The 24,181-nt window shown below is 42.4% G+C and overlaps 1 protein-coding gene across 4 annotated transcripts in view; it reads right to left on the minus strand.

Moving 5' to 3' along the window:
• The window catches only part of TMEM131L (transmembrane 131 like), a 160,074-nt gene that overhangs the window by 52,130 nt on the left and 83,763 nt on the right, over positions 1–24,181 (minus strand). For all 4 annotated transcript variants that reach the window (XM_067736615.1, XM_067736616.1, XM_067736614.1 and 1 more), the window contains exons 8-15: positions 7,071–7,148; positions 6,718–6,871; positions 5,074–5,132; positions 4,658–4,766; positions 2,954–3,044; positions 2,288–2,441; positions 1,558–1,728; positions 176–245 (exon numbers count right to left, since the gene is read on the minus strand). In XM_067736615.1, the coding sequence (XP_067592716.1) occupies positions 176–245; positions 1,558–1,728; positions 2,288–2,441; positions 2,954–3,044; positions 4,658–4,766; positions 5,074–5,132; positions 6,718–6,871; positions 7,071–7,148 (886 nt within the window). The remainder of the gene's footprint in view (positions 1–175; positions 246–1,557; positions 1,729–2,287; positions 2,442–2,953; positions 3,045–4,657; positions 4,767–5,073; positions 5,133–6,717; positions 6,872–7,070; positions 7,149–24,181) is intronic.

Raw genomic sequence — 24,181 nt, forward strand, 5'->3', positions numbered from 1 at the left:
GGATTCTTAACAATTTCAAGCCGTTCTATTAATGATCATGCTCTTAAAGAACAGAATATGATGCAATGACGTTAATAGGACTAATTATTCCATCTACAAATACGAATTTTCCTCACTACTTCCCACCCAATCCCAAACTAGAGTTCTACAAAAAGCCTAAGGGCAAAATACTTACCCGCTTTTGATTTTCCCATGAAATAATGCATGCCACAATGTGCTATCACTTCAAAACCCAGACTCCCTTCCTAGATTGAAAAGTAATATATGAATAACTTACAACACAACACTAAACACACAAATCCTAATGCACTCAAATGCGTAGCAGACGTTGGCCTCCACCTCAGCGAACTTCCCTTTGTCCAGAAGCCAGACTGCTAGAGAGGGGTTTCTTGGCTTCCTTTCTCCTTGAATGAGAGCTCTAACTGTCTATACAGGCAGGGTCACTACAGTGGATTCTGTGCAATAATCAATGCCCACAGTGACACACACCCCTTGGGCCTGACAGACACCAAGCTGCCTTCTGAAGTCAGGATTAAATTAGTCTCAGGACATTCTTAGTAGGGTTTGTAACAAACTGTACTCTAATCCATAGTAACTCCTAAGCTACTCAGGACATTTAAATGAATGTCGCACTTCCTAGGCTCGGCAAGCAGACCTGCTGCTTCCACACATTCCTGCAGCCTGCCTGCTCCCTCCCAGTCACGCTTCCAGTATGCATCCTTTGATGGGAAAAGGAAATTTCCAAGAAACCTCCCCTGCTCAAAATATGGATGAATGAAATTAACCTTATATTTTGTTTAGCGCAATTTTAGAAGCCCTATCTTTAAGCTTTTAGCTAAACGTGAGGCACTTCTATCTATGAAACACCAACGCTAGTAAGTGAGAAAAATCATAAAGATGGTTGCATGAATGTCTCATAGTGGAAAATTAGAACCCAGCATTATACAGAAGAGCTTGGATCAAAAAGAAGCAATAACAGTAACTAAATGAAAAGAAATAAACATTAAGAAAAAATGAGGCATGTTTAAGATAAGATCTAGATTAAATACAATTTACCCAGATTTTAGAAAGCATTTTCTTAATTGTGAACCCTTTCAGGCTTTAGATTTGGCCCGCTAAGGAAATTCAAGGATTATGAGCAGCTGGGAGCCAGTTACCAGAGGTCGAAATAAAACATTTAATGATTTAGTTTATTTGAAGTCATTGCAAGTATGTGCTAAAAGCTCAACTGTGTTTGCTACAGCAAGCACATATTCCTTGCTCCATACATTTTGGAAATAAGTGAAAATGAGATCTATCGACCTGTAATGCCTTATTTCATTTGAAAATTACCTCATCACTTTATGAGAAATAGAAACTCTTTTCAAATAAAGATTTCTGTATCTGAACAATTTATCATCTAAGACTGGCTGGGTAATATCCTTCAATTTCTTAGGCAGCCTTAAAAAACATGAGCTCAACTCGGTCAATAAAGTCCAAGCACCGTAAGATAAGTTAATAAAAAGAAACAATAATTACTACAAAAATTATAACACATATGTACTGTGTAAACAATACCTTGGTCGGCGCCAAGTAAATCTGTAGAGGTACTGCAAAAACAGCACCTACGTTTGTAGTCAAAAATACACGGGTGAATAGATTTATGGCAAAGTCTTTAACGGCAAGTTTCAAAGAAAATATTTTCCAACAGCCTGGAGGTAGAAATAAAGGGCCAGTGAAATTCAGAATCTAAAAAGAAAAGAAGTAAGAGAAATTACTTTCCTAACTAACGCTAATTATGATTAAAATCATTATAATGTGTGATACTAAAGTTCTTCTATACTTTGAGAAATACAATTTTACTCAGTTATTTCCAGGTCCAATATTGAAATATTTTTATATAAATGATAGGTTTCACTTAATATTTAGCATGCAACTGTTTTTAAATTTCACAAAAGTAATCTTGAAATGTTCACAGGCAGTCTTTTACAAAAACCTAGTATTGTATCATGAACCAGGCTTCTTTTTACTAAATATAATCTTTTTAGAATAAATTATAATTTATAATATTTTTAAATAATGGTAACAGCAAATATCTCTAAAAGATGTATCCTGGTCCCTTTGAGCTCCTTGAACAATAGTTTGAAAAAAATAAAGAGAGCCTAAATGTAATTCTGAAAACGTTAAAAGAAACACTTGCTTTAAAATTCATAGGTGAAAGTAAGATTCTGTAAATATCAGTTTCATAGTATTTGACACTAAACAAATCTTAAAATAGGCTAAACTTGGATAAAAATACCATGTGTACCTTTAAAACACGCTTGGTCTCCTTGGAAACAAACACATCATTCAATACAACACCACGGTCAAAATGGTTGAGGTACCACATTGACCAAAGCCCCGATGTGTTCTCATGAGTCTCTATGTGAAACTGGGTGGCAGAAGAGTCCATTCGAAAATACCTGTGAACACAGGACATGCATGCCATCAGCCCTGTGTGTACAACAGCTGTTAGCGTGCGAATGAGCCTCTAACTGCAAAAATAGTAGCCACATAACATGTCAGAGAACAAATGTAAGTACTGGCAAGGACCAGACAAGTTGCCTTCTTCAACCTTCCTGCCCACGAGTGGAGCATCTGAAGGCCAGAGGGTGCAATGGAGCCAGGACCAGGATGGCTCACAGAGGCCACCAGGCAAAACCAGGACCCAAATGTAACTCAGAAACTGTGCAGGAGTACTTCTTCCTTCTCCCACATGTGGCCACCTGGCCTGGATCTGATCCACAACCTCCGTCATTCAGCTTCTTCCCTCCCATCCTGCAAACCACCCTTTCCTTCCTACTAGCTGTGCTAATGTAGGGAAGGCAAGTCCAGAGACAGAATCATGCAAGTCTCCGTTATATTTTTAAATCGTCTCTAGATGGAGGGGGTGGAGGGGAACCACTCAATACCAGAGAAAGCGAAATTCACCCACCCTTGAGACACAGGAGAGGAGAGGCACGCTTTTAGTGTCGGAGTGTTTTTTTTCTTCCTGTCTTCTCTCATCCCACTGTCACAGGATGGAGCTGTTTAGAGGTAGGAGGAAATAAATGTGAAGTATCAGTATCTTTTCTTTCATTATGCCCAAACAAAAACAAGATAAATGTTTTATTTGTAATGTTTTAGTTCCTTCACTCTTCTGGCTCCAATAAAATCCTTTCTTGAACACTATCTTTCCTCCTTCCTGGCTGCGTGCCCAGAAAGTTACGGAGAACGTGGTGTTTACCTACCCACCCCTCTTTCCTAAAGCAACCTCTCATTTCTTCTTTGGCGGGGGGAGCGGGGGGAACACAGTCAACGCTTTGTGGCTCTCCTTTTACAAAGATCTTAAGTAAGAGGCAAGTCCTTAGGTCTGCAGAGATGACAAAAGTGAACAGTGAAGAGGCGTGGTAGAGGTGTGAGTGAGAAAGGAGCAGCTCAACCTGAGAGCACGGAGGAGATCACAGCCAAAGTGGGCCCGCGCTGCAAAACACTGCTGAGGTATCAAATCACTTTCAAGTATTCCTTGAGCCATGGCAGGACATCAAAACACTGGTACTGAATTCTTGACTCTGATACTAATACCCAACTCTTTTTTTTCTTTTAGCTATATATATGGTTCCCCCCAAACTTCAAACACTAACAAAAAGATGTGAAAATAAAAGTCTACCTTTCCCCCTGACTTCCCCATTACCTTAGACAAAGGAAACAACTGCCAACAGACTCCCAAGCATCCTTCCAGGTGCTCTAACATATACAAATACACAGATACCCTTAGAAGAACGACACTGCTGATACTGCACGCCCACGTATGCTTCTTAACACCTGCAGACGCTAGCCCCCCCGCCCCCGGGGATGAACTACAATTCTCTGTCAGTGGAGGCTTATACTGTTATGCTGCCGCAAACAATGCATATTCCTATGTTACAGTTTTGAACATCTAAAGTGTATCTCTAGATAACCTTCTAGAAGTAGAATTAAGGATCAGAGAGCACATAGGCACATCTTCAATTTTCACAGAGACTGCCAATTTTCCCTCCCAAAAAGGCTGCATCAATTTATACCCATGTCAAAAATATGAGGTTTTTTTTCTTCCTAATCATTACCAACACAGAATATTAACATTCTGTTTGACCTTATAGATCTAAGTCATAAATTATACCTCATGTATTGCTTTAAGTTAACATTTCTTTCAGTGTAAGTGAGGTGGTGCTTGTTTTCTTATGTTTAAAATGCATTTCTTTACAGAAATCTTTTGAACTATAAGTAAGACCCTGAAGATAGGATTGGGTTTATACTCGCTAGACATTCTGCATTGATTTCTACACAAAGAAACAAACATGGGGCAGCTCAACCTCTCTGTGAAAGCAGTATGTCCATCAGACTCATATACAACCTGGTCTTTCAAATCACCAACTGAATTACGATCTATAAACTCAAAATCCTGCACATGGGGCAGAACAAAAGCAGCATCACCATCACTTCTTCCATCACGCTACCTCTTATAACTGTTAAGTCTGTGGAATTGAAACCGAGCCCATTCACTTCCTAAAGACTTGCCTACGCTGTAGTTGTGAGTCATTTCACAGAAAGAACTGCAGGGATAACAACTGGATAATGAAAATAAAAAGACAATCTCCAATATTTTTAAAATCCGTACCTTTGCAAGTAAAAGAGGCAATTTTTGTAAAGTTTGTTGTGGAAGTAGGTAGGAGTACTGGTTCAAACTGCAGAGACAGGGCATCTCTCTGTGAGAAATGATGTACATCCTGTAACAAAAAACAATCCACAGTACTGCTCTTAGCTGGAGAAGACTGATCCAGTTTGAATCAACCCTGTTAAAATGACTAAGTAGCTCAGACTGGCATACAGAACAACTGCTCAGCAGATGTGCCTGTGATGGTACGAAGGGGTGCTGACAATCTTCGTCCAAATATGGGCTCGAGCAAGGGAGAATGGGTTTAAATGAAAGCAAAAAATAATAGAGACAAGTGTTTTCTCCAAAATCTTCACGTTCTGCAATTAAATACACACTTGTAAGTTTAAACTACACTTTATGAAAGTATTTACAATTACCTGTATCCATAGAAGGCTGTTTCCTGAATGCAGTATATACATGTTCACTGCCGAATCATCTGTCCAAAAGAATCAGTGCAATGAGGTTAGAAGAAAGGGCCATCTCATCCTCACACCTTAATATAGTAGTTAAACCATCACATTACACATCTCTATAAAAAAATGTAACTCACTTTTCAACAAAATTGAAGTGAGGAGCTATTTTCTGTTGATTAAGTCACAAGAAAAAGGACCTTGGCAAAAAGATTGACCTGTCAACACAGGTTCTCTAAATGATGAGCTACCGGTGGAAAAAGTCTGAGTTTAGGGTCATAGTACTACTCCCTTGGATGAAACTAACCAACTGGACAGCTTCAAATAAAGTTAAGGTCTCCTATTGATTAGACAGCTCCTCATTTCCTTATTTGACAACCACACTTGGGAAAAATAAAACCCTGGATCTCAAAATGCAGGCTTCCCTTTAATCCTCACCAACAGAAGTGCTCCCCATGGGACACGAGTCTTTTCTACACTGATGTCTACCTGGCCATTCTGGGAATCACCAGAAACTATGAACCCAAGGACAGGAAAGCTCTCCTGCTGACCCATGTCTACTACAGCCAATTCTGAGGACTGGAAAGTAAACAATGTTTGACCAACAATTAAGACTGCCAATTTAAAACTATATTTTGGTACCATTTCTTTCTCTGAATGTGTATATGTGTGTACATACACACACACTCTCACTTACCAGAACAGTCTTGATAACCAATGGATAAGAGCAAACCCTACATGATAAATCACATGGATCATACGTGTCTCCTACAAAATCTCTCAGAAACTTAAACTGATAAACTAGGTTATTTTTGGTAAGTAGGACACACAATTTCAAAGATAAAGTTCATAGAAATGAACACTGAAACTCACACTACTCTTACTGACCAGGCATCCAGGAATAAGCAGCAGACAACCAACTATTAGAAATATAAACAGCATGATTTGGTCAACTGAGCTTCTGCAAATCAGTAAAACAGAAACAAGAGACACAAGACTTCAAATACTTCGTGAATATTTATATTAGATTGTCGTGCCCATTTAATTAGTTTACTATCTTCAGAACGCCAAGAAAAATTCTTCCCAGGGAAACACAGAATGGTTTGCCGTTGCCACTTAATTTATTATTTATTTATTTGTTTGTTTGTTTGTTTATTTTGTTGCTGCACGCGGGCTTTCTCTAGTTGCAGTTAGTGGGGGCTACTCTTCGTTGCGGTGCATGGGCTTCTCATTGCGGTGGCTTCTCTTGTCGCAAAGTATGGGCTCTAGGTGCACGGGCTTCATTAGGTGTGGCACGCAGGCTTAGTTACTCCGTGGCACGTGGGATCTTCCCGGACCAGGGCTCAAACCCGTGTCCCCTGCACTGGCAGGCAGATTCTTAACCACTGCGCCACCAGGGAAGTCCGTTGCCACTTAATTTACCCCAAAATAATACAGCCTTACTAGCAGGTGCAGATTGAGAACCAGTTACTACTACACTGTGCTAATAATGAAAGCAAAGGCTCTCTGTCTTGGATTGCAATGATACGATCTATAAGTAAATGATATAGAATGATGACACAGGTTAATCAAAATATGTTGTAACAGAAAAGTTTAAAGATTCCACCTTACCTGAGGTCTCAGATTTATCTGTAGCTACGTAAATAATAGAGAGATGATCTAACAAATCTTGTGTGTTTTCTTCAAATTCTTTCGAGGCGTTTTCCATTGTTACAATTATGCTCATTTGTAGCCGTAAAACATCGTCTGATTCCACATAGCAACTCTGAGATCGGAGGGATGGAGAAAAAGGAAAAACTCAAAAATATCATCTGAATTTTTTCGTTTTGAACTTCACAGGGAAAAAAGCGCTTAAGGTAAGGGCATGTGCATTTCTGAGAACAGAACATGCTGTTTTATCTTTTATTTCTAAGCAAAGAGGCAGGAAGGAAGGCAGGAAGAAAACACTAAATTTTTTATTTTACCTTTAGTTGCTGACACACTTTATTATGTAAACTGCATTCCAGTTGCACTTGCAAGAGGCTAGTGTTAGTGGTTTCTGCCTAAAAGCAGAAAAAAGGGGAGAAAGAAATTAAAAGGAAGCAAAAGGCACAATCTACTGTCAGTAATAAACAATCTATCATTTATTCAGAAAGGACATTTCTTCATTCATTCACCATATATTTGAACGTCTGCTAAATGCTAGGTAAAATTCAATTTACTGGAAATACAATAGTGAATAAAACAGAGAAAAATCTTTTCTGTCACTGAGCTTACATCTAATGGAAATCATAAGCTCTCCCTTGGGCAACATGAAAATTCCTATTATGGCAATAAGCAGATAAATATGTTCTCAATATACACAGGAACACTGTCGTTTGGCATTTCTTATACTTTTCAAATATTTTGTTCCAACGTAGGAGTCTGCTCTTATTTTAAAGTAGGTTCACCCAGTAAGAGCCAATCAACGGTTCTGACGTCTGCCTCCCATCCGTAGAGTGAGCTTAGACGCTATGAGAAAACCACAGGAGATGCCCAAAATTCAACCGGCTATCATTTTTCACGTGTGGAAGAGACGTGGATGGAAGAGACAAAAGTATACGCAAAGACTGCAGAATTTCATAAAGTTCAAAGATCTTAACAGCCACATGGGATGATATCGACATATTGTGAAGACAAAGAAATGCAAAGTCAATCCAGGGATACAGCCATTTGGGTGGGAGGGCGGGGGCAGCAGACGGCGAATACACAGAGAAGGCAGGTAGTGCAGCACATGAGTCTAAAGGATCTCCGCTGTGAGATTTCCCCTTCTGTTCAGTGTGATGTGTCTCGCATAGTGGTTATAATCAAGGCACTTGGCTTGGCAGTCACAGTCGGAACACCCGAAAATCTCAGCAAGGTAAGAAGGCATCCCCCAAATCCTCGGCTGACTTTCGTTTTACGTGGAATCACCACAATTACGTTTAATTTGTTAGATTTATAAGAACTACCTAAGTACATTATATAAAAACACATGCTTAACCACTTCAATTGTCATTCAGCAATTAAAGTACAAAACAAGAACAAAACACAGTTGATCCTCTGTTCCATGGATGCAGACCGGAAGGAACTTGAGCCTCCTTTGGAGTGTGGTATCCGAGGGGGGTCCTGGATCCATTCACCCACAGATGCCGAGGGACCAGAGCACATTACTTTTTTTTTTTTTTTCACATTACATTTTAAAGTGTAGTAAAAAATAGTTAGGGGGTTTAACCAAGCTTGTAAATAGGACCAAACATTAACCAAAGGCTCTTTTAAAAAGTAATTGCAGGTTTCCCTGGCGGCGCAGTGGATAAGAATCTGCCTGCCAACGCAGAGGACACAGGTTCGATCCGTGGTCCGGGAAGATCCCACATGCCGTGGAGCAACTAAGCCCGTGCGCCACAACTACTGAGCCTGCGCTCTAGGGCCCATGAGCCACAACTACTGAGGCCGCGTGCCACAACTACTGAAGCCTGCGCACCTAGAGCCCGTGCTCTGCAATAAGAGGTGCGCGTGCAGCAACGAAGAGTAGCCCCTGCTCACCACAACTAGAGAAAGCCCGCGTGCAGCAACAAAGACCCAACACAGCCAAAAATAAATAAATAAATAAATAAATAATGTTTTAAAAAAGAAACGTTTAAAAAAAAAAAGTAATTGCTAGTATCAGTTAGACTTAGAGTAATACCACCTGTAAACTGAACCTCAAATCTTAAAGAAGAGCTAGATCTTCGAATATGTTTTTCTGTGAGCAGGTCCCACATTAAAGACATACACAAAGAAAGCCCACTACTCCCTGAAGCTGCGTTAATCAAAGTTATAAGTGACCCCCTCGTATCCAAACCTGACAGAAACCTCTTTGGCCCAACACTTCTCTGCCACGTCGCCTTCTCTCGGTGTTCCTCCGTCCTCTTAGGCTCCTGCTTCGCTGGCTGTTCCTCCTCGGGCGCCAGCTGTTACTCACTCCAGATTCCACCTCGGCCCCCTTCCCTCTCTCCCGCGGGGGGTCTGCGACACGCTGAAGCCCCCCACGTTCATCTCAGCAGCGCAGGCCTCTCCGCACACCCACACAGGGAACCGGCGGCTGGGCGCCCCTCTGAATCCTCACCCACGCCCAGAGAGCCAGGTCCTTGCTGTGGGTCTCGTTACTCATAAAGTGGTTTAAGCCAGAAACCTGGAAACCAACCTCACTGTGCCTCCCTCACTCAGCTCCAGCAAACAGACCCAGACCCCAGGTGTGCTGACTGGACCTCCTCAGCAGCCCCTGGATCTGTTCACTCCCCTTTATTCCTAACAAACACCTGAAGGATCAGGGGTCAACTCGCTATGCCGGTAGGCCAAATCCAGCCTGCCAACAATTTAACTATAGGTCTTAACCTGACAAGGCAATTTTCTTGCCTAAAATACTCCTTCACATGTTGAAATTATGTTAAAGTTCAAAATTATGACTTTGAACATGATTAAAAATCCTATCTGCACAGTGATTTGATGTGATTTAAAGCCCAATATTTTGTCATTCTTGGTGACAAATTTATAATTTACTACGAATGAATTTATAATTTACCATGTTAAGTAAGATTCTTCTGTTAGCTGAAAACATAACAAAAATAAACTGCAACATTGTTTCGTTTGCTGTACAACATATTTCAGACTCCCACCAGGGGGAGTTCCTACACCTCCAAACGGCCCTTGAAGCATGCTGGTTTTTCTCAAAGAGAAATTTAAATGTTCATGTCTTTCTCTCCCAAAAGAACAAAAGTATTGCAATCTCGACTTAAAATCAGAAACTATAACCAAAACATGAGCCACCTGGGGCAACCACAGGCACACTGGGATTACAAATTACCTCTGAAAGGACCCCAGCTGTTTTGACATTTGTTTCGACCCCTTATGCAGAAGTGTGCCTGGGCAGATTATAAAAGAAAAACAAACAAAAACCTACTTCTCTACTTTTGAAACCTCGCACATTATTTTAATAAATTAATTCCTAAATTTGACAGCTAAAAGAAACAATAATTCCTTAGTAGTTTTTTTTAAGATTTTTTTTTTTTGGATGTGGACCATTTTTAAAGTCTTTATTGAATTTGTTACAATATTGCTTCTGTTCCCTGAGGCATGTGGGATCCCAGCTCCTTGATCAGGGATCGAACCTGTACCTCCTGCACTGGGAAGCGAAGTCTCAACCACTGGACCGCCAGGGAAGTCCCCTAAGTAGTTTTCACATAAGTGTATGATACTATTTTAGAAGATGGGAAAAGATGTGGTTTGGAGGGGTTAAATGACTTATCAAAGGTCCGAAGTTTAGTTAGTAGAAAAACAGAAAAAAAAAACAAAACAGCAGTTCTTTTAACATAAGTCATCAGTATTTTTTCCAAGTAAATCTGAACAGGCCAAGTCTATTTCTCCTAGGTACTTAAAAGCCTAAAAATTCTTCAGCATGAAAATATGTCTTAGAAAACCATACCAGGAGATAATGTAACAGTCCAGAAAATAGCCCTGTTAAGACTTCTTTTGTATGGCATATATTTTGTGGAGAAGACGTATGAATTTAGGGAATGGGATGAAAGAGAAAAAAAATCACCTTCCTCTACTTGCTAAAAAATTGGTCTTTGTGTACCAGGCCAGGGGCAGAGTGTGATTCTGGGGGTCTGTGTGCAATTAAACAGGAAAGAAAATGATAGACAAAGTTCTAAGTCATTTGAGATGACTTTCACTAACAAGAGTAAACCATAACCTGACAAGAGTATATGAGAGTCTATAATGCATTAATCCAGAGAGAATGAACAACAGATATGAAATTATGATGTTCCCAGTACTGATCACATATGAAAACCATTCATTTCAGGAACATAATGTATGAAATATAAAAAAAAATTACTTAGATATATCCCAACCTGAGAGTTCTCCTTCTCATTTTTCTTCCCTTTCACAATTCTGAATGCTAAATTGTAGAGGCGCTTACAAAGGTAAGTCTCTTATACCCACGTGTGTCTCAGGAACACAGAGCCCACATAAGCCATGTGACCATTCCAGCCAGTGGCCCACACATATGGTGCTACACACAATACATTCTATACAGCAAAGCATTTTGTATAAAATGAGTGCTTTCCTGGGTCCCTTCTGCACAACACTCACACTCTTTAACTGAACTCCTAATTTAGCGTCTCCTGCATAACAGACAGGCTCAGCTGAGTTCGGTTGCTTCACCCTAATATTAACCATCAGTTGTGTTTCAGCCCTCACCACTACCACTAACCTTCTGGTTCTCAGATCTGTAATCACTGAAACAATATCAGATCTGTAACCACTGAAACGATATCAGACCCACTCACGAAAATATTTGTAAAACCCTAAGAACTGGCTGAAATGAGTTGTTTTTATTTGTTTTAAGGGAAAAAGGGTTGAATATTAGCCATGAAAAGGAACGAAATTGGGTCACTTGTAGACATATGGATGGACCTATAGTCTGTCATACAGAGTGAGGTGAGCCAGAAACAGAAAAACAAGTACCGTATATTAACGCATATATGTGGAATCTAGAAAAATGGTACAGATGAACCTATTTCCAGGGCAGGAATAGAGATGCAGACATAGAGAACGGACATGTGGACACAGTGGGGGAGGAGGAGGGTGGGATGAATTGGGAGATTAGGACAGACATATATACACTACCATGCATAAAATAGACAGCTAGTGGGAACAAGCCATAAAGCACAGGAAGCTCAGCTCAGTGCTCTGTGACGACCTAGACAGGTGGGATGGGGGGTGGGGTGGGAGGGAGGTCCAAGAGGGAGGGGATATGTGTACAATGAAGCTGATTCACTTCATTGTACAGCAGAAACTAACACAACATTGTAAAGCTGTTAGACTCCAGTTAAAAAAGAAAAGTGAATAGTACTTGGTCAGAGCAACAGATTTCTTTCCAATATATAATTTAATATTAGACATAAATAAAAATCAATTTTATCATTAAAGAAAAGCATATGTATCACATTTTCCCTTATCCACATCTTTTTGAAAAAGGCAGTGTGGCCAAGTGGCTTTGCAGTCAACGTGGACTGAAGATGAAACCTTGGGGATAATCCCTACCTTTTCCAAGACTCAGCTTCCTCTTGTATAAAACAGTTAATGGACTCACAGCCATGCTACCAGCATTAAATGTGATACATATGCCAGTCACAGTGCATGAAGCAGGCCCTCAAAAGGGAGCATTAGCTTTTTCATTCACAGTTCATGCATTCATTTAGTCAAACTCCACAACAAATCATTTAAATGCTTCTAGGAAGCATTTTCCCCACATCAAAGTTGTTAGAAGGGAAACTCCTCTTCCCCAGTCCTTTGGTTTCCAAGAGAAGGGATTTTTTGTCTTAAACGTTTCAAATTCTTCTCGACTTATTTCATAAATGGTTCAGAACCGAAGAAAAGAGAGAAGGGTCATTGACTGCACACCATCTCCCACCCCCCTGAAATGTGCCAAAAACCATTAAAGACAAAACACAATGTGGAGAACAAGTTAACACTGAAATATTAATACTTTTGGTCGGACCAAGCGGCAGTGGCCTGCGTTGTGCAATACCCTGGACTTCTACACTTTGGCAGCTGGCCCTTAACGACCACAACCTGGGCTGGCAGTTCCAGGACAGCCATGTGGGATTTCCACCTTGGTAGGTCATGCAGCATACAGAAGTGCGATCCAAAGACAAGCAGCTATTTTTACACAATTGGCTGCCGCTGGGCCTAAAGCAAATGGCAAGTGAGCCCTGAAGGCCTGGCTCAGCCCTTGAGCTTGGACCCACACTCGGCCCAAGTTCAGGCTCTGTGATGCAGGCTGCTGTGGCTTGCCCTTGAGCAATACAGCACGGCTTTGACCTTAGTAAGCATGGCACAGACAAGGATGTGAAAGAAAGGGTGTTGCAGTGGAAAACAGTACAGTGGTCCCTCAAAACTTTAAACACAGAATTAAAATATCCAGCAGTTCCGCTCCTGGGTTTACACCCAAAAGTGACAGGAGGGGCTTGAACAGGTATTTGTACACCTATGTTCACAGCAGCATTACACACAGTAGCCAAATGGAAACATCCCGAAATCCACCAATGGATGAATGAATAAACAAAACACGGGATATATATACAGTGGAATATTATTCAGCCTTAAAAGGGAAGGGAGGACTTCCCTGGTGGCGCAGTGGTTAAGAACCCGCCTGCCAATGCAGGGGACAGGGGTTCGAGCCCTGGTCTGGGAAGATTCCACATGCCGCGGAGCAACTAAGCCCGTGCGCCACAACTACTGAGCCTGCACTCTAGAGCCCGTGAGCCACAACTACTGAGCCCACATGCCACAACGACTGAAGTCCGCACATCTAGAGCCCGTGCTCCACAACAAGAGAAGCCACCACGATTAGAAGACCGTGCACCACAACGAAGAGTAGCCCACGCTCTCTGCAACTAGAGAAAAGCCCACGCGCAGCAATGAAAACCCAATGCAGCCAAAAATTAATTAATTAATTAATTTTTAAAAAGGGAAAGGAAGGGAATTCTGACACCTGCTACAACATGGAGGAACCTTGTGAGCTAAGTGAAATACGTCGGTCACGAAAGGACAAATACTGTATGAGTCCATGTACGAGGGGACCTAGAATATTCAAATTCATAGAGACAGAAAGTAGAATAATGTTTATTAGGGGCTGAGAGGAGTGGGTAATGAGGAATCACTGCTTAATGGGGGACAGAGTTTCAGTTTGGGCAGGCGAAAAAGTTCTGGAAGTGGACGGTGGTCACGGCTGCATAGCACTGTGAGTATAATTAATGCCACTGAACTGTACACTTTAAAACGGTTAAAATGGTGAATTCTGTGTTATGCATATTTTACCACAAGAAAAGAAAAGCGAAAGGGCAGGGGAAGGAAAAACAAAACAAAAACAAAATGGTGTCCCAGTCAGGGCTCTCTCCTCAAAATAGAGAGAGCTTCCAGAATACTATCTGGTGTTTCTATAGCCCGATCTTGAAGAAACTGTTGGGTCCAACTCCAGGCAAGCAGTATAGACAGGCTGCTCCAAATTCTGTTCCTTTTTATGCCTTATCTTTATGGATACAAGTCGGAACTGTGAGAAGGTTTATTTTAAGTTCATGTGGTTGGTCCACAGACGAAAGAGTTCCCCTCCAAATCCCTGGCCCTACAGCTATTAATCACCTAAATGCTAACCGCTGCTTCAGATTTTCAAGATCCAAAGTGGAAGATACATAGATGGAGGCAGATTTTATAAATACAGAAGCAATAAGGATAATCTTATTAAAGAGATATGCTGTCATCTTGGGTTGAGTCAGAAAAGCAATTTGACAAAATTACTGCATGCACGAAGAAGGCAACCACTAAGGGCTGTCCTTGGAACGATTAGGCTCATTCCGGAAATCAGAAAGGTGCTAGAAGCTTAGAGCTTAGAACACTCTCTCATCTTCCTGTCAGGACAAGAGGAACAAAAACAAAACAACAAAAATAAGCAAGGCAGGTTGATGAAACAGGAGGCAGAGAGGGCCACCCTTTGGAGAAAGGTTGACATCTTGGGGAATAACTGGACAGAGCTGCAACAGAAAAGGAGACCTTGACACCCGGTTCAACAGACAGAGACAGGGACAGCCTGGAGTCTAACTCAAGTGAGGGAGCAATATCTTTGTGCTTGTTTGAGCCTTAAAAAAAAAAAAAAAAAAAAAAAAAAAAAACCTCTAATAAAAGAAGACAAGCAAGATCTCAGAGGACTGGAATTGCTCCTCCTAAAGGAACCAGGATTCAGTTGTAGGAACTGTGGAGAAACACACTTCTAAAGCCAGGTACAAAACCCACAGTGAGAACAACTGAGGACCTACCCACATCTCCAAAGACTGACACAGCTCTACCAAGGATTACACAAACTCTGGACAGGCTGTGAGGGGTGGGGGTAGCGGTGGAGATCGGAGATCAGAAGAAGATGCTCGGAGCACAGCAGGTGGAGGGACTGTCACCGCCTGTGCCCTGAGGGAACACACTTGCAAAGTTTATGGAATTAGGACTCAGTCTAAGAGAAGGCACAGCATCGAGGAAACCTACTAAAGGGGAACCAGGGAGAACAAGACAGACTGATGCCAGCCCTAAATTAGATGCTGGTCTATTGGGAGAGCGTCTCCGATGTAAGAGCACCCAATGCAAGGAATAGAAGAAGATTCGGCAGGCCCAGAACTTAGCAACTGTATCTCTCTTGCCTTGGGAGAAATCACAAGAAAATATCTAGAGGAACACCTAGAGGAAAAAATAGATTTAGACCAAAAAGGAAAGAAAAAGGTTTAAAAAAAAAAGAAAAAGAAAAAGGAATGCAGCAATTCCAGCAGACAGCAGTAGCTTACAAGCATTAGGGAAAAAGAGACTGGCAAAAGCAGCTGGTTAAACAGCAAGAAACTCATCTAAGCCTCCCTGACAGGAAAAGGGGACAGGAAGAGACCAGCACATCCTGCAGGCAGAACACAGCCTAGAGACAAAGAAGGGCACACGCACAAGCTGGAGGAGACAGCGCAGGGCTCGGGGGCCAGAAGCTACCGGCACTGGGCCCCAAGCTCCCCGAGTGTCAACAGCAGTTCCCCGCCAGGAATCTGCTGCGAACAAGCTCTACCTGAAACAAGCCGGACGAAAAGGGAAAAACCTTCCCAAAGAAGCAGGTTCCAGAAGCCTCTATGTGCTCCTGGTAAGAGGCAACGGAAACCACACCACAAACAGGTCTCAAAGTCCCCACCCACAGATGTTCCATCCCTTAACAGAGCGGGGACACCACTCAGCACAGGAGTGCCGGAAACAAGGGCTCCCTGCAAAGAGGAGAGGACAGACACACCTGGTGACTGGACTGCCCGACCGCAAGGCTCTGACTCTGAGCACAGACCTGAGAATCTGAGCATCTCGGTGTCACTTCTGAAGAGAGGAGGTGGCTCCTCCCCAAACTCGCCTCCAGAGAGACAACCTCTGCCCGCAGAGTTTAAGGGCGCAGGTCTTGGCCTCAGAACAACTGGCATGAGCTGAAGCTGAAACCAAGGTGATGGTTTCAGCCTTCCATCCCTCTCTTTGGCAAAGATGAAGTACTGGGAACAATTCTGCCCAAAATTAGTGCCTTGAGGGCTGGGGGGCATGTTTTCCAAATTTGGTGGATGTAAGGTTGATAATCTAATATTCCTGTGTGTCTTGTTAAGATTCTAGACTCGGGCTTCCCTGGTGGCGCAGTGGTTAAGGATCTGCCTGCCAACACAGGGGATACGGGTTTGAGCCCTGGTCCAGGAAAATTCCACATGCCGCGGAGCAACTAAGCCCGTGCGCCACAACTACTGAAGCCCGCGTGCCTAGAGCCCGTGCCCCACAACAAGAGAAGCCACTACAATGACAAGCCCACACACCACCACGAAGAGCAGCCCCCGCTCGCCATGACTAGAGAAAGCCCACATGCAGCAAAGAAGACCCAACACAACCAGAAATAAAATAAAAGAAATAAATAAATTTATTTTTTTAAAAAAAAGATTCTAGACTCAAGCTCCACTTGAAACAAGCAGAGACAAGAGAGACTTAGTGTTGAACTACTGTAATTTCTGAGAAGCCCTGGGGAAGCCACGCACATCCTGGCAGGGGGCTTTCCGAGAAGTCCTGGGCGGGGGGCGGGAGGAGTTACCCCAGCTGCACACAGGCATGGAGAAGCTCTCTGGCTAAGACCAAAAAAAAAAAAAAAAAGGAATTAGGGAGGACTTCAAATTCTCTGCATGTTAGCTCACAGGCCAACATAATTTGATATGGGACTAGAACCTTGAACTTTCATGTCTTGCCAAGGATTACTTCTCTGACTTTTAAATTTCTCCCTGAGAGTTTCATAATAGGAGAGGGTTTATATACAAAAACTTTTTTACGTGATAAATGCATTTTAGCTATGTGCCAGATACTAGGTTCTAAGCGTTCTACATGTATTCATTTATTCAATAACTATAGCACTCCTATGAGGTAGCGCTATTGTCTGTTTTATAGATAAACTGAGACATGAAAGGGTTAGGTAAACGGGCCAAGACCACTCAGGACCAAGACTTTTACCCAGGTGGCCTGGTTTTAGAATTCACTTTCTTATTCACTTCACTATACAGTTCTGTGATGGGGCATCCTTATAAGGCTGGGTTGTTTTTTTTGTTTTTGTTTTTGTTTTTGAAATATCTTAATTCTGTTATTTGATCCCCTTTCAAAGCTCTGGTAAGCTTTATTGGATACTTGAAAAGAATCTGGGATGGGAAACAGATGAGGATATGAACGTCAGACCTGGGGCATAGTGTGGCTTTGGAGCAGATTACTGATGAATTATTATAATGCATCTCAGAGCTTTCCAGGGGAAAACTCAACTGTGCATCCCAGTGGTCCACAGAGGATCGACAAAGCAGGGCTGGTGCCAGTGGGAGAAGGAACAGGCTCAGGAAGGCAGGAGCACGGCCACGGGAAGTCTGCTCATCTCCGTGCAGAGAGGGAGGGCCATGGGCTTAACAACGGGTAAGCCCAAAGGGTCGAAAGTCTAAAACTGAGGAGCGGTATCAGGAAAGTAAACACTAAACACTAAATACTCCTGATACTCCTGTTCCTTTGCCCCAAGCCTTCCTCTCCCCTCAAGGTAGAGGCAGTTGCCTATGAGCGAGCCACAGACAATGACCCTGCACTGCAGGCAGGGTGACAGGGCGGGGGCTATTGGAGGAGTTGGTTTCTTTTCTCCTTCTCTCTACGTCCTGGGTAAGGGTGTTTGTCCTTGATTCAAACATCCCTTCCATAAGAGGAAATGCAGATGGTCAACAGGCACGTGAAAAGATGAATGCTAATCATCAGGGAAATGGAAGTCAAAACCACAATGAGATTATCACCTCACACCTGACAGAATGGCTATCCTCAAAAAGAGCGCAAATAACCAAACGCTGGTGAGCATGTGGAGAAAAGGGAACCCTGTTACACTGGTGGAGGGGATGTAAGTTGGTGCAGCCACTGTGGAAAATAGTATGGAGGTTTCTCAAAAAACTAAAAATAGAACTACCACATGACCCAGCAATTCCACTCCTGGGTATATATCCGAAAAATACTAATTTGAAAAGATACATACACCCCAATGTTCACAGCAGTTTTATTTACAATTGTCAAAATATGGAAGCAACCTAACTGTCCAACAACAGATGAATGGATATGGGTAAAGAAGATGGGGTGTATATATATATATATATATATATATATATATATATATATATATATATATATATACACACACAATGGAATACTACTAGCCATGAAGAAGAATGAAATTTGCAACAATATGGATGGACTTGGGGGGTATTACGCTAAGTGAAGTAAGTCAGACAGAGAAAGACAAATACTGTATGATTTCACTTATCTGAAACACAAAACAAACTAGTGAATAAAACAAAAAAGCAGCAGACTCACAGATATAGAGAACAAACTAGTGCTTACCAGTGGGGAAAGGAAAGAGGGGAGGGGCAACACAGAGGTAGGGGATTAAGAGGCATAAACTATCATGTGTAAAATAAGCTACAAGGGCACACTGTGCAACACGGGGAATAAAGCCGATATTTTATAATAAGTATAAATGGAGTATAACCTTTAAAAATTGTGAATCACTATATTGTACACCTGTAACTTATGTAATATTGTACATCAACTATACTTCAACTAAAAAAAAAGTCCCTTCCAATGGGCCACACCACAGTCTACCTGGGGGCCGGGAGTTAGCAACTCTGACCCTCTTACGTCAGCTGACACAGAATGTGGCTTATCAGTAATATAAATTTAGTTTTCTAGCTTCTGATTCTTATATATCCACCAGTTCAGAACCTGAGGAAGAGAGGTGCTATCTATTTATTGGGCACCTTCAAGTCTTCTAACAAAAGTTTCTGGAATATTCTAATATAGTGAATGTGGCAGAATTACAATTTCTTGCTTTTTAAGGTCATTTATTCAATTCTCAATCATTTATTTACTATGTGTTCTGTGGCGAGGCTCTGTGCTAGGTGATAAGAAAACAAATACTGGTTAGGGCACGATTCCTGCTCTTTAAGGAGCTTATAATCTTATCAAAGGAAAACACATACACAGAAACAAAAGCTTTTGCATACTATCCTTGCTAAGACACGGGTCTCTCAGGGCTTTCAGTAAGGAGCTAGTCAATTCTCCAGGAGGCAAAAAAGGGACTAAGCAAGTGTTGAGTTAAAAAGAGGGTCCGAGGGTTTCCCTGGTGGCACAGTGGTTAAGAATCTGCCTGCCAATGCAGGGGACACGGGTTCGAGCCCTGGTCCGAGAAGATCCCACATGCCGCGGAGCGACTAAGCCCGGGCACCACAACTACTGAGCCTGCACTCTAGAGCCCGCGAGCCACAACTACTGAGCCCACATGCCACAACTACTGAGCCCACGCACCTAGAGCCCGTGCTCCGCAACAAGAGAAGCCACAGCGATGAGAACCCCAAGCACCCCAACAAAGAATAGCCCCCGCTTGCAGCAACTAGAGAAAGCCTGCACGCAGCAATGAAGACCCAACACAGCCAAAAATAAATAAATAAATAAAAATTTTTAAAAAAAGGAGGGGCCGAGAAACTGTTCTCTCCTGGAACACTGTTCTGTCCTGCCCAGAGTGCAGAGATTTGAGAGAAGCAAATGGGGCTGATGGCGGGAGGAGACTCCATGGGCTGGGGGGATTGGGGGGCAGGAAGAAGCCGAGGAAAGGGGAACACCCCCACCCCTGGGTACCTCCTGCAGCTTCACCAAGCTTCCTTCCTGTCTCCCATTCACCAGCCCTCTATCTCTTCCCAAACTCCCACTCCACTGAATCATTCTCACTGGAGGCTCCAATGAAAAAAAGAAAAAATTTTAAATTTAAGCAATTTCCTTGCTTTAAAAGCTGCATTCAGAGGCAAGTAGGTTAACAGCATATATTTTCCTAACATACAGTAATAACTCTCCAGAGTCTGACAGACTAACATTTTTGTGTTAAAAAAGGTAACTTTTAGCAGGCAAATAAATGTTATTAAATATGTTATGTTCCCACCCAGATTTGTAGGAATTCTTAGCTATCACACCCAGAAAATCTGTGTATTTCATTTAACTTATCCTGTAAGACATCAGGAAAACAGGGCAGCCACAGCGGCCTTTAACCTTTCCCTGTTTTTATTTTCCATCTCCAGATCCTCGTTCAGACCTCTGCAACTTAATTTGTTACTGAGAAACCTGCCCCTTTCCATTTCTCCTCTGTCGAACTGTGATTGGAAACATTCCTTGTCCTCCTTCCCACACTGAGTTTATAGCTTCCCTTCCAGACCACCGCACTTACTCGGCAGGGATCAACACCTAGGAGGCGAGTCCCCCGACAGCAACGTGGGGCACCCTCCCCGAGCCTGGCCGGCACCAGGCTGCACGCAGGCTGGCACCGCAGGCCTCTCCAACACCTGTCCCGGGCGGGCCGGCAGGCACAGGGCCTGACGGCAGCACGCCAAAGCCAGGCTGTGCCAGTCTTAAAAGGGTAGCAACTCCTGGTCTGAAGTGTTATCAGACATCACACACAATCCCCAGAAATAATCTCTCCTTTACACAATCCGGTAACAGGATACTGCAGACACTCTGAAAAGTTCAGAAAGGAGGTGACAAAGTATTCTTCCTGGTCACCTATGTTGAGTGTGACTGTGGTCTTGGGGCTTATTTCTGATTTTTCACTTCTCTGGTTTCCTGTGTTTTCTTATAATTACACTGTAATTTTTTATCGTCACAATCTCCTTTTGAGAGAATTCAATACTATGATACTAGGTTAGGACACACAGATCCCCTGTTACTTCGTGGGAACTGTGTCGTCGGCTTTCCTCTAATTTAAAACCTCTCTGTGTTTCCCATATTGCCTTATAATTCCACCTTTAACAATAAATATTATTTTACAGTGATTCCAATAATAATAATTTAAGTTCTTTTAGCTCTCTGAGACAAGGTTATTGCTATAGTGACCCTATATGCTGGATTCTGAAAGAATGACAATTTCAAACATTGTTTTGTCCAAATAAACCACAGAAACATTCCTCAAATCTCAATGTCTTGGATCCAAAACAACACTAAAGAAAACGTTAAAAAATAAAACTTCTTCTGGGCTTCCCTGGTGGTGCAGTGGTTGAGAGTCCGCCTGCCGATGCAGGGGATACAGCTTCGTGCCCCGGTCCGGGAAGATCCCACGTGCCATGGAGCGGCGGGGCCTGTGAGCCATGGCCGCTGAGCCTGCGCGTCCGGAGCGGGTGCTCCGCAACGGGAGAGGCCACAACAGTGAGAGGCCCGCGTACCGCAAAAAAATAATAATAATAAAAATAAATAAAATTTAAAAATAAAACTTCTTACTTTTTCATGAGCCTAACACAACTCTATTTACATATTACATCCCACCATATACTTTACAGTTACAATCATAGAGTACAGTCCAGCTTATATTCTACTATTCACTTGTCAGACATTTCTACATAAGCACCATAATTGTAACTTGGAAGAACTACTTAATATTCTACTATGCTGATATATTTAAATTTATCAAATCCTTTTTCGACTGTTGAGGTTTTAGGCTGTTTCTGTTTCTGCCGTTATAAAAATGTTGCCAAAAATTTTTTTTTTGCATATACCTTTCCTGGAACATGAATTACAAAGTCAACAATATGAAAGTCGTTACCTGGGAAAAAATTTAAAGCATACTGAGCCAGGACTGCCAATCCCAGCTCTGTCCTCAACCTCCACCAAGTAACCTAAATTCTAAGACCATTCTACAATTTCTAAAATAAGAATAATTACCACCTGCCCTGGTAGTAAATCTGTTGAAGGTCATCTGGTTGATGTGGTGAAAAGGTGAAGTTAGACAAATCTTAGATATTACGACTGGAGATATGCTATTTGGGGCTCTTAACTTGGGTGCCCACTGACTCATCTACCTATGAAAAACTCTGGGGGCTGCCCTCAATGTACCAAATACTAAGGTGATGCTGAGATTATGAAAATGAAAAAGAAACAGGCCCGGGCCTAGAGAGTCTCATGGAAGAACAGTGGAGGGAGACAGCCCGGGACACTAAATGTTAAAGCAGCTTTGAACCAAGCGTCATGGGACCAGAGCAGAGACTGGCCTGGGAACCTGGAGAGGAGGTGATATCTGAACTGGGTCTCAAGGGACAGAATTAGAAGTAAAAGTGGAGTCAGAACGGGGGAAAAGCTTATGAAGGGGAGACAGTCTGTACAAAAGGATGGCATGGTCTAGCAGTGACGGGAGGTTTGTGAGGCCAGAGATGAGAAGAGCAGGGTGGTACCCCCGAGGCTGGAGAAGAAGCTGGACCCAGGTGACGAAGGACCTTGTAGGCCAAGCTTGGGTGCTTGGGCTGGATCCTGCAAACAACAGGGACCCAGCAGTGTAGTGACCAGGGAAATAACGGATAGTTTTGTTTAAGAAGACATCACCAGCATGCGCAGCAGGTGCACCGGAGGGGAGAAAGCCTGACTGGGGGATAATCCAGGTGCCAAATGATGACAGGACTGCAACAAAAGCAGAGGGACCTCAGATTCTCACTCAAACCCACTGTCACAGTGACGTCTTGTCTGCTAGGAACGCTCACTCCATAAACGTCAAAGCAAATGAAAAAGAAGGACTAAATGAAAAGGCAAATTAATTCCTCATGTCTGCCCCCTCCTTCCCCTGAGCAGACACACATGTGCAGCAGAGAGACTGCAATGCACACCCTCCTCTCACTGAACTCAGCCCCTGCTAGAGAACTCCTGGCCAGCAGGAATTTAGACAGAAGACTAGTCACACAAACACTCTCGGCTTCAGCAGAAGAGTGAGCCACTTAATCCAGTTCGACTGAGCAGGAAAAATGCAAAAGTAAGATATGGATGGACACAAACAAAAAGGACTGGAATGAGCTCATACTACAAAAAAACTGAGATAACCCAACAACAACCTAGTTTATTTCACAAGAGGGACACATTTTTTTTTGTTATTCCAAAAAAACAAACTGAGGTCTTGAACCAAGTACAATCTCTATGACATTATAAATAGTCACACTCTTTTTCCCCCTATCCATAGAAATAAGATCAAATAAAATGGACATATTTCATCTGACCATTTTCCCTAAATGTATGCTCTTTCAGAAAAGGAGGATGAAATATAAAACAATGCCCTTTCCAGGGGGCTTTAGTAAAGTTATACTCTGTGACCTGGGGTTGGGCTCTGTCCTGGGGCTTTACAGGTGTTCATTTAGCGATCCAACGAGAGACAGTGAGCTCAGTGGAAGGAGCACAGGCTTGGAAAAAGACAGACAGCGGGAGGAAACTGGCTTTTGACCCTCATGGAAGTACTTAATTTTTCCTCCAGTTTGTATCCCTAGAATAAATCCATGGGTTTTTTTACTAGCATTATTTAAATTTGATTTTGTCATAGCTAACTGAATCTTTTAGCAGCTCAGGAGACAAGACCAAGTGCTGCCACAGTCCCTCTGTGTGAGGTATCATGCGGTAAGCTGCAAGGGTAAGTGAGCCAAAGTGTTCTGATTACATAACTTTCTAGTTGCTACTTTAGGAAGCAATTTTAAGTATGTGTGAGCAAAGGCCAGTGACAATCCCTGTATCTGAAAGACTCAAGACATATTCATTTCTGCCTAAACCTTCTCGCTCTTTAGCTTTCTACCAGATGCACTTTCCAGCTCTGTTCTGGAGAAGATTCAGTCATGAGCACTCCTTCCCCCACCCTCCTTCCCCGTTGAGAGAAGAGACCTCTTGAACTCAGCACCCACCCCAGATTATGGGTTCTGGACCACGGGCAAAAGGTGGACAAAAACACGGGACAGAAAGAATATCAAAATAAAGATACTCCTTTCTGGAAAAGGACAGCCGGCAACCTTACAGCCACTTAAAACACAACCTGAACGCATTTTACGTGTGCAGTTTAAATGCGAAAATAGTATAGTCAGGATTTTTTCTGAGGAATGCCATAATTATTTCTTAAGTTTAAATTTTGTAGGTTTTTGTTTTTGTTTCTAGGTGT

This window comes from Pseudorca crassidens, chromosome 4 (genome assembly GCF_039906515.1).
Source record: "Pseudorca crassidens isolate mPseCra1 chromosome 4, mPseCra1.hap1, whole genome shotgun sequence".
NCBI classification, from domain to species: Eukaryota; Metazoa; Chordata; class Mammalia; order Artiodactyla; family Delphinidae; genus Pseudorca; species Pseudorca crassidens.